The sequence below is a fragment of the Saimiri boliviensis genome, chromosome 1, assembly GCF_048565385.1.
Source record: "Saimiri boliviensis isolate mSaiBol1 chromosome 1, mSaiBol1.pri, whole genome shotgun sequence".
Classification (NCBI taxonomy): domain Eukaryota; kingdom Metazoa; phylum Chordata; class Mammalia; order Primates; family Cebidae; genus Saimiri; species Saimiri boliviensis.
The window spans coordinates 102,719,404-102,731,662 of NC_133449.1; the positions used below are offsets into that span (position 1 = coordinate 102,719,404).

Consider the following 12,259-nt stretch of genomic DNA (forward strand, 5'->3'; position numbering starts at 1 on the left):
TGAGAAAGAGTGGGGAGCCACCAAGTCAGCAGGGGAGGCGACAGCTCCCTCCCACCTGATAAACGGTGATGATGCCAAGGATTTACAAGGCCCCCTTACTGCAGCTGCTTCGAAGGAGAGGCTGTGTCTATAATTTATGCTCCCATTACAGCTCTAAAATTTTTTTTTTTTTTTTTTTTGAGACGGAGTTTCACTCTTGTTACCCAGGCTGGAGTGCAATGGCGCGATCTCGGCTCACCGCAACCTCCGCCTCCTGGGTTCAGGCAATTCTCCTGCCTCAGCCTCCTGAGTAGCTGGGATTACAGGCACATGCCACCATGCCCAGCTAATTTTTTTTGTATTTTTAGTAGAGACGGGGTTTCACCATGTTGACCAGGTTGGTCTCGATCTCTCGACCTTGTGATCCACCCGCCTCGGCCTCCCAAAGTGCTGGGATTACAGGCTTGAGCCACCACGCCCGGCCTACAGCTCTAAAATTTTACACGTTTTCCTTCATACACAGCAGCCTTCCATTTGGCTTGTGTTCCATTATGACTCCCAGATCACTTTCTGCCCACTTTGAGAAAAGCCAGGATCCCCATCTTTGAGTAACAGAATGGAACATCACAGCTGAAGAGACTCAAGATCCAGGGTTGCCGCGCAGAGCTGTGCAAGCTCAGGCATGGACAAGGCTCCTGGCTAAGGGGGCAGCGGGGGCTGAGACCAATCTGACACAGCCAGTCAAGCTGTTTTTCACAAAGGTGCTTCATGAGCTAACTGCCCTGCTGGAGGCTGTCCGATCCCGGGTCCTTCAAACTCCTTTTTCCAACACCCACAATGAGAAATACACCCTTTCAAGGCATTCTAGTTAAAAAAATTTCCAACATCAAGATAAGCCGAAATAATCTCATTTACTTACCCCTTGAGACTCTATCTTAACGTTCCGCACTGTTCTTTTTCTTCTTTTTTTCTTTTGAGACAGAGTGTCAATGTGTCGCCCAGGCTGGAGAGCAGTGGCAAGATCTCTGCCCACTGCAACCTCTGCCCCCCAGGTTCAAGCAATTCTCCTGCCTCAGCCTCCTGGGTAGCTGGGATTACAGGCGCCCACCACCATGCCTGGCTAATTTTTTGTATTTTAGTTCAGACAAGTTTTCACCCTGTTGGCCAGAATGGTCTTCATCTCCTGACCTCGTGATCTGCCTGCCTCGGCCTCCAAAGGGCTGGGATTACAGGCATGAGCCATGGCGCCCGGCCTTTTTTTTTTTTTTTTTTTGAGATGGAGTCTCACTCGGTCTCCCAGGCTGGAGTGCAGTGGCAATCTCAGCTCATTACAACCTCCGCATCCCAGGTTCAACCAATTCTTCTGCCTCAGCCTCCCAAGTAGCTGGGATTACAGATGCATTCCACCACGCCTGGATAATTCTTGTATTTTTACTAGATGGGGTTTTGCCATGTTGGTTAGGCTGGTCTTGAACTCCTGAGCTCAGACTATCTATCCGCCTCCACCTCCCAAATTGTTGGGATTTACAGGCATGAGCCACTGTGACTGGCCTGCTCTTCTCACATTTCTATCCATTTTATTTGAGGTACTTCAGAGTGTCAGGCACCTGCCATCCCTAAACACTTCTGCATGCATGCCACTGACTACAGTTCAGTACTTGCTCATGATTTGGCTTTCAATCTCATACCATGAAACACACAAATCTAATGTACCCTTAGATTTTGATAAACTCATGCACCTATGTAACCCAAACCTGTGGCTTGATATAGACCATTTCTGTCACCCTAGAAAATTCCCTCATGCTCCTTCCAAGTCAATTCCTGCCCCAACCTGCAACCAGTTCTGACTGAAGAAATACATTATAGGCCAGGTGTGGTGGATCACGCCTGTAGCTCCAGCTACTTGGGAGACCGAGGGAGGGGACTGCTTTAGTCCAGGAGTTCAAGACCAGCCTGGGTGACATGGCAAGACACTGCCTCCACAAAAAACAAAAAAGTAGCCACGCATGGTGGCTCACACCTGTAGCCCCAGCTACTTGGGAGGCCAAGGCAGAAGGATCCCTTGAGCCTGGGAATGGTGGCTGCAGTGAGTTATGATGGTGCCACTGCACTACAGGCTGGGTGATGAAAAAAAAAAAAAAAAAAAAAAAACCCAAACAAAATGTATTCTGCATGGTGGCCCAGAGCACGAGTACTAAAATGAAACTTTTTACCAAACATAGCCTTAAAAACATGTGAGTCTCAGTTTTCTACACTTATTTCTTGACCCAATAAAAATTTGCTACCAGCTGCTTGCAAAACACAGGTCTAGGCACTGATCACCTAAACACAGATGGAAAGCAAATGCCTTGCCTCGCCCCCCACTTTATGAGCCACCTCACTTCTAAGGCTTTTTCGTTTTCTTTCTTTTTTCAGACAGACTCTTGCTCTGTTGTCCAGACTGGAGTGTAGTGGCACAATCTCGGCTCACTGCAACCTCTGCCTCCCTGGTTCAAGCAATTTTCTTGCCTCCGCCTCCCGAGTAGCTGGGATTACAGGTGTGTGCCACCACACCCAGCTAATTTTTGTATTTTAGTAGAGATGGGGTTTCACCACGTTGGCCAGGCTGGTCTCGAACACTTAACCTCATGATCTGCCCTAGTCTCCCAAAGTGGGATTACAGGAGTAAGACACCGAGCCAAGCCTTGTTTTGTTTTCAAGATGGAGTCTCACTCTGTTGCTCAGGCTGTTGGGAGTGCAGTGGTGGGATACGGAGTAGCTGGCATCACAGGCGCCCGCCACCACGCCCAGCTGATTTTTGTATTCATTGTAGAGATGGGGATTCGCCTTGCTGGCCAGGCTGGTCTCGAACCCCTGACCTACCCGCCTCGAGCTCCTAAAGTGCCGGGATTATAGGCGTGAGCCACTGAGCAGGCCACTTCTGAGGCATTTTGCAAGCACCAATTGAATCACCAAACCGGTTTCTGTTCCTTTACAAAAAAAAAAAAATATATATTAAAAATAAAGGCACAAGCCGGGCGCGGTGGCTCAAGCCTGTAATCCCAGCACCTTGGGAGGCCGAGGCAGGTGGATCACGAGGTCAAGAGATCGAGACCATCCTGGTCAACATGGTGAAACCCCGTCTCTACTAAAAAAAAAAAAAAAAAAAATACAAAAAATTAGCTGGGCATGGTGGCACGTGCCTGTAATCCCAGCTACTCAGGAGGCTGAGGCAGGAGAATTGCTTGAACCCAGGAGGCGGAGGTTGCGGTGAGCCGAGATCGCGCCATTGCACTCCAGCCTGGGTAACAAGAGCGAAACTGTCTCAAAAAAAAAAAAAAAAAAAAAAAAAAAGAATAAAGGCACAATTCACGCTTTTTTTTTACAGAAAACTTGGAAAATGGGGAAACAGAAGTCCTACTCTCAGCCCTCGTCTCCTCCACCCGCGTCCCCTTCGCTCCCAGACCTCCAGGGCCCGCGGCCCGCGCTGCTTTGCCTGCGGATTCGGCGGCTGGAGCTCGGGCTCTGCAGACAACCCGCACGCTGGGCCGTTTCCCAGACTGAGGCGCTTTAGGTTTCCGGAACCAAAACTTTAAAATCTCAGCCATGTTAAAGGCGGTTTTCTCCCTTTCCTTTCCTTCATTCTATGTACTAGATTCACTGGGAAATAATCCACACACCAAGCCCACCCTCTGAAAAAGCGAGCCACGCGGGCACGCAGGCTGCGCAGCGCGTTGGGAGGCGGCAGTCCCAGGCGGGCGCGCCGCTGAGGCCGGGAGTTCGAGACCAGCCCGGACCACACAGACGCCGCCGCCGCGAGAGAAGTAGGTTTTGAACAGGAAGGACCGCGCGTCCCCGCGGCGGCGGCGCATTCAGCGCGCTGCTGTTCTGCTGAACTGCGCTCACTTTGACCCTGAAGCCAGCGGCCCGGTAAGTGCTAGCCACACACACGCGGGATTCGGAGACCGCGCCAAAGTCCCACGCGCAACGGCACCCACCAACGCCTCCACCGCCGCACGTCGGCGCATGCGCGCAGCGAAACTGGTGCCCGGGTCTACCAGCACGCATGCGCGTCTCCTCCCCGCTCCCCCCCCATGCTCCGCCTCGTTGGTTCGGTCCGCGCCGGGGGCGGGGCCAGCGCGCCCGCGGGAAATTTGGCGGGAACCGCGCCCGCCTCTTCCTCCCTTGTTTCCTCCCTTGTTTCTTCCCTGCTTTCCCCGCTCTCGCTGCGCATTCCGCCGCCATGGAGCAGCGGCGCGTCACCGACTTCTTCGCGCGCCGCCGCCCCGGGCCCCGAATCGCGCCGCCGAAGCTGGCTTGCCGCACCCCCAGCCCCGCATCCTGCGCCTTGGAGCCCGCCACTAGCGGCAGCCGCAAGCGCGCCCGCCCCTCCGCCGCCCCGGGACGCGACCAGGCCAGGCCGCCGGCGCGCAGGAGGCTGCGGCTGTCAGCAGACGCGGTGAGACTGAGGCCGGGGGATTGGGGGCGGGGCTCGGGGAAACTGAGGCCTGGGGACTGGGGCGGAGAAACTGAGGCGGGAGGGGGAGGGGCGTGCGCAGGGGAACCCTGGGCCAGGTTGCAGGGGGACCCTGCGGGCGCCTGGGATGCGGAGGAGGCACCGTGGGGCTTGCACCCGGCTCTGATCACGCGGCGGGAAGTCGCAGCTTCTCCGCGGGGCTAGGGGAGGGGCTCGCCCTGGAAACTGCCCCTCAGGCAGGAGCAGGGCTGTCTCCGGCTTTCGCGCAGACCTGTGCCAACGGGCAGCCCTGACCCCCGCCCTCCGCCGTGCCCGTCCCGTTAACTCAGCGGCTGCTGGTCCTGCGGGGTCCTCTGCAGAGCCAGGAGTACCAGGTCTTGTCATGGGCTCATCTTTGGGGTTCCTCCCACCAGGTTTTCAGCCCCAGCTCCCCAGGGAGCCCCAAGGAAGCTCCTGACTCCCCCGAGGCCCCTGGATCCCCAGCCGGCCCTTCTTTATGCCAGAAGATAAAGACATCTGCCCCGGCAGCAGGTCAGCCGCCCCACCCGGCAGCCCGGCCGGACCAGGTGAGGCGCGGGGCCTGGGGCAGAGGCCAGGGCTGAGTGCTGCGGGGTGGTGCTGCCTGGCCTGACCGACCCTGTCCCCATATCCCCCGAAGGACACCATCTCTGAGCTCCGATCGTGCCTGCATCGGGCCCGGCAGCTGGGGGCAAGAGTTCGGGCGTTGAAGGCCAGTGTCCAGGATGTTGGGGAGCCCCGCACTCCGGAGACCGAGGGCTGCCCTGAGGAGCCATGGTGAGTGCTGGCAGGTGGCCAGGAGGCCCCTGGAAAGGCGGGGCTGCTGGGAGGCGTGGCTAGGCAGGCCTGGCAGAGGCTCCTTTCTGCTCCTTCCAGAGAGGGAGATGGTGGGGTGACCAGGGCATGGAGCCAGACCCCTGAGGAAAAGGTCCTGGGTGCCGCTGACCCTGTGCCCTCACTCCCTCCTGTGGGGCGCAGCTCCCGCCTCGGGGGCTCTGGTGGGTTTCAAATGCTCCTGATATATCTCAGTGGAGTCTGCCCCTGCCCCTGAGAGCCGAGGAAACCAGGCTGGGAGAGGACAGAGCTTCCCTGGGGGCGCCATGTGAACACAGCAGAGCTGGGGTGTACAGTCGACCTTTCCTGTCACCAGTGCTACCCCCAACGGTGCCAGGGCTGGTGGGCATGCAAGGGCCACAAAAGCCATTGTGTGTGGCAGGCCCCAGCAGAGGGTCTCCCTGGCAGAGGGGCCTGCTGCTTCTCACGAGGCTCCTTCCTCCCTGACAGTGGCGAGAAGGCGCCAGCCTACCAGCGCTTCCATGCCCTGGCCCAGCCCGGTCCGCCGGGGCTGGTGCTGCCCTATAAGTACCAGGTGCTGGCGGAGATGTTCCGCAGCATGGACACCATCGTGGGCATGCTCCACAACCGCTCCGAGACGCCCACCTTCGCCAAGGTCCAGCGGGGCGTCCAGGACATGATACGCAGGTGGGTGGCCTCAGGGTGGGCTTGGCTGCCCTGGAGTCGGGATGGGCCCTGGGCCTGCGGCCTCCTGACCTGGCCCCTCCTCCCATAGGTGCTTTGAGGAGCGCAATGTCGGCCAGATCAAAACCGTGTACCCGGCCTCCTACCACTTCCGCCAGGAGCGCGGCGTCCCTACCTTCAAGGATGGCGTCAAGAGTTCGGATTACCAGCTCACCATCGAGCCACTGCTGGAGCAGGGTGAGTGAGCAGGAGCTGCGGGGCCTCAGTTTCCCCCGTGACCCGCACACTTTTGAGAGTGGTGAGGCACTGGGCACCTCATCCAGGACTGTGGTCATGGGTGGGTGGCTGGGCGGCCTGGCTGGGGCTCAGGCCTGGACTCACCCCACAGAGAGTGGCGGAGCAGCCCCCAAGCTCACGGCCTCGCGCCTCCTGCAGCGGCGGCAGGTCTTCAGCCAGAAGCTGGTGGAGCTCGTCAAGCAGCACCACAAGGTGAGTGGGCTGGGTCCTGCCGTGGGAAGGCGGTGCTGGAACTGCCTCAGCCCCTAACCCTGCGCTCAGAGGGTCCCCACCACCCTCAGCCTCTCCTGGGATGGAGCCAGGCTGGGGTGCTCAGGGTACAACCACAGGCACTGAGGTGGTCCTCAAGGCATTCAATGAGTGCTCATCGTGGGAGGCCGTGTGGTCTCCTTCCAGCTGAGCGCTGGGCAGAGAGGCTAAGTGACTTGCCCAAGGTGGCCCAGATGGGACGTGACCATAGGCATCCCCACCCTTATGCCCCTGCCCTGGTCCCAGATGTGCCCAGGGTCACCTACCTACTCCTCCGTAGTCCTTCTTGGCCTCCCTGAACCCCCCCATGGTGGTGCCAGAGGACCAGCTGACGCGATGGCACCCACGCTTCAACGTGGATGAGGTGCCTGACATCGAGCCGTCTGTGCTGCCCCAGCCGCCCGCCACAGAGAAAGTCAGCACCGCGCAGGAGGTCCTGGCCCGGGCCCGCAGCCTGCTGTCACCAAGGGTGAGGCTGCCAGGCTCCAGCCGCCCCTCTTTCGGGTGGGTGGGCCAACCTGTCCCCAGGCGTAAGAAGCGGTGCCTTATCTGGCTACCTCCTTTGCTGGGGGGGGTCCAGAGAGTTGGCATTTGCTGTCTGTCCCCAGCTGCAGCCTCTAAGCCTGGCTCTGCCATTTGCCCTATATGGGGGGTTGGCCCCTGGCAGGTGACGGAGCACGCCGGGACCCTGCTTTGACCAGCACAGACCACCCAGCGTGCTGGGCAAACCTAGGCCTTGATACTGGACCCTCCTGGGCAGAGCTAGGGGCACATTTCCTCTTGTGACCTTTCCCCTCCAACCTGTTCCTCCTGCAGATGGAGAAGGCCTTGCGTCAGCTGGCCCTGCGCTCTGCTGAGCCCAGCAGCCCCTGCTCCCCCAGCCTGGTGTCCCCCAAGCCAGCACTGCTAGCTACCCCACCAGCCACCCCACCTGCTGCCTCTCCCAGCGCCCTGAAGGGGGTGTCCCAGGATCTGCTGGAGCGGGTGAGTCGCCATGGATGGCGGGTGGGGGCCCAGTGACCTGCTGCCCGCTGACCAGCTCCCTGTACCTGCTTCAGGTCCGAGCCAAGGAGGCACAGAAGCAGCTGGCGCAGATGACACGGCGCCCGGAGCAGGAGCAGCGGCTGCAACGCTTGGAGCGGCTGCCTGAGCTGGCCCGCGTGCTACGCAGCGTCTTCGTGTCTGAGCGCAAGCCTGCGCTCAGCATGGAGGTGGCCTGCGCCAGGATGGTGGGCAGCTGTTGCACTGCCATGAGCCCCGGTATGTGTAGGGCGGGGTGAGGGACGCCCCCACGTTTCTGACTAGAGTGCCTCACGCTGTGTTCTGTTCAGATGTGCGGCAGGCGCTGGCCGCCCGCACTAGTGTGTCAGGCACTCTGCCTTCCTGGGGTCACCCCTAAGCCTCTGCACGGCCCCTGCACACCTGCTGGTGTGTGTGGGGTGCTGTGCTCCTCTCGGGGTCACTCCTGAGCTTTTGCCCAGGCCCTCCACACCTGCAGCCTTTGCGGCAGCTTCCCTGACTACCTGCAGTCCCTGGGCGGAAGGGGTCCCATGTGCACCCTCCACCCTCTCCTAGGCCTCTGGCCACCTGTCCCTGAGCACATGGGGGTCCCAAAGCTGCAGGGCACTCCCTGCCTCAACATTCATGGGCTGGCAGCCCCCATGCTTGGTGCCCCCTCACGGGGCCTCAGTGGTAGGCAGAGGTTGGGTGGTTGGGCTGGTCTTGCACTGCCCGTGGGGGCACCCAGCACCTGCCTCAGTGCCCTCTCCTCCCGCAGGGGAGATGGAGAGGCACCTGCTGCTCCTCGCCGAACTCCTGCCGGACTGGCTCAGCCTCCACCGCATCCGCACCGACACCTATGTCAAGCTGGACAAGGCCACGGACCTGGCCGGCATCACTGCACGCCTAGTCCGCCAGGCCCGTGCCGAGGAGGGGCTGTGAGCCCCGTGGCCACTGTGGACAGACACGGGCTTCAGGCTCGCTGGCCTGGGCCCACCATAATTGTCCTTCGCTCTTTCTTTCCTGAGTGCTCAGGGCTCCCCTAGCTGTGGGTGGCGGCCACTCATAGGGGTCATGTTGTGTATTCACATTAAACCAGTTTCTGTGAGCGCCTCTGTCCTTGCTTCTACTGGGGAAGAGAAGCCAGATCTCAGCACCCCACTGCGGGGTGACCAGGGCTCTGGCTATATGGGGCTGGGGAGTGTGGCAAGAAGCCAAACTCTCTAATACCCTCTAATCCTGGGATCTCCCACAGCAAAGGGTGGCTTTTGTCATTAGGAATTTTGGGAAGTGATCCTGAATCATCCAGCTGGGCCCCATGTCATCACGGGAGTCCTTATTGAGAGGGCCAGAGCCAGCCAGCTTGGACAATATAGCCCTGCCCTGACACTGGCCGCCTGGAGAAGCTGGGCAGGGTGAGTAGGACGTCCCTGGAGCCCCAGGAGGGGACTGGCCTGCCCACACCTTGACCCCAGTCCTCCAGAACCCTCATCAGTTGTGCTGACAGCCAGCCACTAGGTGTGCGGAAGCTGATGACCACCGCCGCGGTACCATCAGCTGCCTCGTGGCTGGCACCTGCATTCAGACTTAGTTACCTGCAGCCCTGGCTTGCTCCCTGTGTGGCCGCCTCCTGAGTGCCTGGAGGGCTCCAGCTCCTGAGGTGAGAACCACAAACAGACTGTCTCTGCCGGGTACCACGCCAAGCAGCATGTGCCCATCTCAGTACAGCTGCCAGCCTGTTTCACACCAAAGGCCGGAGCCTAGCATCGTCCGGGGGCTCCTGCCCCGGGCAACAGGACAACAGGAGCCGGCTTGTGTGGCAAAACTGTTTACTTGTGTTCTTCCTGTGTGTGTAACTGGGCCCAGGGTGGTTGATCTTTGCCCCAGGCTTTGGCACTGCCAGCCCCAGGAGAGGCGCTGAACCAGAGCTAAGGAATGTGTTCCCATGGGCAGCCGGGGTCCCTGGTGACTGCAGGTCATCTCCATAGCCCAAGGCTGAAGCATGGCTGGGCTCTGGCTGGAGAGGCTGGGCTGGGAGGCCCCGAGGTCACTCGTATTGCAGGAGGGAAAAGAAGGGGATGGGTGCCAGCTTCTCCCTGCCTTTGAGCGAGGTCAGCTCCACCAGGCTCACGCACTCCAGGACCTCGGCCTGCAGGCGGCCCAGCAGCTCACAGGCAGCGTGCATGGTTCCTAGGGGTGGGAGGGGGAGGTCCTCAGTTGGCCTGGGCTGCAGAGACCCAGTGCTCCAGGCCAGCCCTTGGGTGGGGGAGGAGAGGGTGCAGGGAGAGAGGAAGTTGCTGGCCTGGCCACCAGTAAGCTGCACCCATGTGACATGCAGCACGGTCCTGTCCCACTCCCACCGGACCCTGAGAGCCGCCGCAGTCAGCCTTGGGAGATGCTCACCGCCAGTGGCCAGCAGATCGTCCACGATGACCACCCTCTGTCCTGCCTCCAAGGCGTCTTTCTGGATTTCCAGCTCAGCCTGGGTGGGAAGTGGCATGTGGGCCTCAGCCTCCCCCAGAAAACAGCTTTGTGTGCAGATCTCGGCAGCTGCCACCCTGGGCCCTGGCTCCAACCCCACCTTGCTGTTTCCTGGCTGTGTGAGCCTAGCCCTGTCTCAACCTGAGCCCCAAGGCTACTGCAACCACAGGGGCTCCACCTGACACTCCTGGGAGGGCCTTCTGGACTCGGCGGAGAATGGGCACAGTGGCCTGGCCCTGACCTTCCTCTGGCCACCCCTGCCGCCTTACCTTTCCGTATTCCAGCGTATAGGAGGCCCACACAGTAGGGCCTGGCAGCTTCCCTCGCTTTCGGATGAGCACACAGCCCAGGTCAAGCTCCTGGGCCAGGGAGGGGCCAAACAGGAAGCCTCGGGAATCTAGGCCTGTCAGGGTGAAAGCGGGGAGTGACTTGGCAGCATGGGAGTCCCCAGGGGCATCTGGCCTTGTTGCTCCAGGTGAAAGGCCCATCACGTGCCCCATGTAAGGAGTTACCCATCACCTACCTGGAGCTGCTTTGAGATCAGAGTGCAGACCTGGGACCAGCTTTTAAAGAGCCCCTTTTTAGCTGTGAGGTCCCAGGGAAGTCACCTCCCCTCTCTCAGCTCAGCAGCCCATCTGTAACTGGGCTGGTGGAAACCAGCCAGGCCTCACCTCTGCCCCAGTGCTTCTATCTAAAAGGGAGTCTGTAAAGGTGGCCTGAGCTGTGATGCTCCGGGGCGCTCAGGGAAACGGTGCCGTGGCCTGGCAGGTGAGGAGGGGGCTCTCACGTCCCAGAAGAGACAAGAGCGACAGGAACACTCCGTTCTCCCTGGGCCACCTCTCGGACTCTCCCGGAGGCCTCCAGGCCTCCCTTCCCTGGGCGGGCATTCTGTGATCTTCGCCTCCGAAGGCCCGACACGTGGCAGACGCTCAATACCAGCTCGCAGAAAGAACAAGAGCCTGGCGGCCGGGCTCCGTGGATTACGCCCGGAAACCCCAGGGAGACCAACTGACCCTGCGTCTCAATCACGCGTGTCCTGGGCTGGAGACCCCGAAGCTGTGGGCAGGGCGCCAACCTCACAACCCTTCGGGGTCGACCCCAAGCACGGTGCCCGTCCCGGCGCCCCCTGAAGGACCCCAAAAGCCCTCCCCCAAGCAGATGTGCAGAGCCCACGTGCTGCCCTTGGTGCGCGCGGAGGCGGAGGCTCCCTGAACGCGGCCACGGGGCACTCGCCTGCGATGTAGTCGATGCGGCCCCCGTGGGTCGCCTTCAGGTGTCGCGCCAGGAGGCCGATGGCGGCGCGGAAGGAGGCGGGGTCCTTCAGGAGGGGCGAGATGTCCCTGGACCCAAGGACAGGCCTGGTGACGCCCGGGCCGGCGGAGAGCAGCGGCCCCCGGGGCGGAGGACGAGGGTTCCCGCCCCGCGAGCCCCACCCGCCCCACCCGCCCCGCTAGTCCGGAAGTCCAGGGGGCGCGGGCGACGCGCGTCCATCCGCAGGCCCGCGGGGCGGGGCACCACGAGGGCGGCGTGCGGTCGCACCTGAACACCACGCCCGGGGTGGGGAAGTCGGGGAAGCTGCGGATCCGCTGCGCCACCAGCTGCAGCTGGGGGTCCGCCATGCCCGCGTGCTCCGCGCCAGCAGGGAAAGGAGCGCGCGTGCGCTGGGACGGGCGGGGCTCGTGCGAGGGGCGGAGCCTCACGGAGGGCGGGGCGAGGGCGGGGCTCCCGCGGGGAGGGGAGTCCCTCACAGGAACCACGTACCGTATTTCATGGAATCCTAGGCGCCGTCGATTTTAAGACGCGCTTGCAATCCAAGCACCACTGAGCAGAACGTTCGAACCGGACAGAGGTGCGAGTCTCAGTCTCGGGCGGCGCCTCTGACTGCAGCTAGGCAGCTGTGGGCCGGGGCCCTGGCAGCTCGAGATGGGCGTGAGCTGGCCTCGCCAACGCACCTGGCGCGCGCACGGGCCACGCCCCTTCTGCGCTATTGCCCGAGATCTCCACGCTGCACGCGGAGGCTGGCGTGCGGGGTGGATGAGGCGTGAGGAACGGGTCCAAGGAGCAGCGGGGCGGTGCAGGGCCGGGAGGGAGCAGCCAGGGCGGAAACGCTGGGCCGGGGCTGGACCGGCCCAGGGTGCTGGCCTCTCGCGGATGGGCCCTGCGGTTGGAGGCGGCTCTTTCCCTCCCGGACCGGGGGAGAAAGGCCGGAAGGCGTGGTTAGGCCAGGGGATCAATCCGCGAGGGTAGAGGCCCCTCTGTCCGCCGGCAGAGGCCAGGTGCCCTACCAGCCTTGGGATGGGG

The 12,259-nt window shown here is 61.2% G+C and overlaps 2 protein-coding genes across 2 annotated transcripts; one reads left to right on the forward strand and one right to left on the reverse strand.

The window, feature by feature from the left end:
* The first annotated feature begins 4,149 nt into the window (after positions 1-4,149).
* CDT1 (chromatin licensing and DNA replication factor 1) lies at positions 4,150-8,586 on the forward strand. The gene is made up of 10 exons (XM_039480368.2): positions 4,150-4,417; positions 4,849-5,001; positions 5,094-5,230; positions 5,738-5,935; positions 6,024-6,169; positions 6,321-6,421; positions 6,759-6,947; positions 7,295-7,462; positions 7,537-7,738; positions 8,256-8,586. The coding sequence occupies exons 1-10, from the start codon at positions 4,202-4,204 to the stop codon at positions 8,417-8,419; spliced, it is 1,674 nt and encodes a 557-aa protein (XP_039336302.1). The 5' UTR covers positions 4,150-4,201; the 3' UTR covers positions 8,420-8,586.
* Positions 8,587-9,289: 703 nt separating this feature from the next.
* On the reverse strand, positions 9,290-11,632 carry APRT (adenine phosphoribosyltransferase). The gene is made up of 5 exons (XM_039478740.2): positions 11,498-11,632; positions 11,192-11,298; positions 10,228-10,361; positions 9,881-9,959; positions 9,290-9,667 (listed from the first exon to the last, which is right to left on the reverse strand). The coding sequence occupies exons 1-5, from the start codon at positions 11,575-11,577 to the stop codon at positions 9,525-9,527; spliced, it is 543 nt and encodes a 180-aa protein (XP_039334674.1). The 5' UTR covers positions 11,578-11,632; the 3' UTR covers positions 9,290-9,524.
* Between the last annotated feature and the right edge of the window lie 627 nt (positions 11,633-12,259).

Coding starts and splice junctions, on each gene's coding strand:
- CDT1 (XM_039480368.2), top strand. CDS start 4,202: ATGGAGCAGCGGCGCGTCACCGACTTCTTCGCGCGCCGCCGCCCCGGG. Junction 5,002..5,093: donor CGGCAGCCCGGCCGGACCAG/GTGAGGCGCGGG, acceptor TATCCCCCGAAG/GACACCATCTCTGAGCTCCG. Junction 5,936..6,023: donor GTCCAGGACATGATACGCAG/GTGGGTGGCCTC, acceptor CTCCTCCCATAG/GTGCTTTGAGGAGCGCAATG.
- APRT (XM_039478740.2), bottom strand. CDS start 11,577: ATGGCGGACCCCCAGCTGCAGCTGGTGGCGCAGCGGATCCGCAGCTTC. Junction 10,362..11,191: donor CCGCATCGACTACATCGCAG/GCGAGTGCCCCG, acceptor TCACCCTGACAG/GCCTAGATTCCCGAGGCTTC. Junction 9,668..9,880: donor CGATCTGCTGGCCACTGGCG/GTGAGCATCTCC, acceptor TCCCACCCCTAG/GAACCATGCACGCTGCCTGT.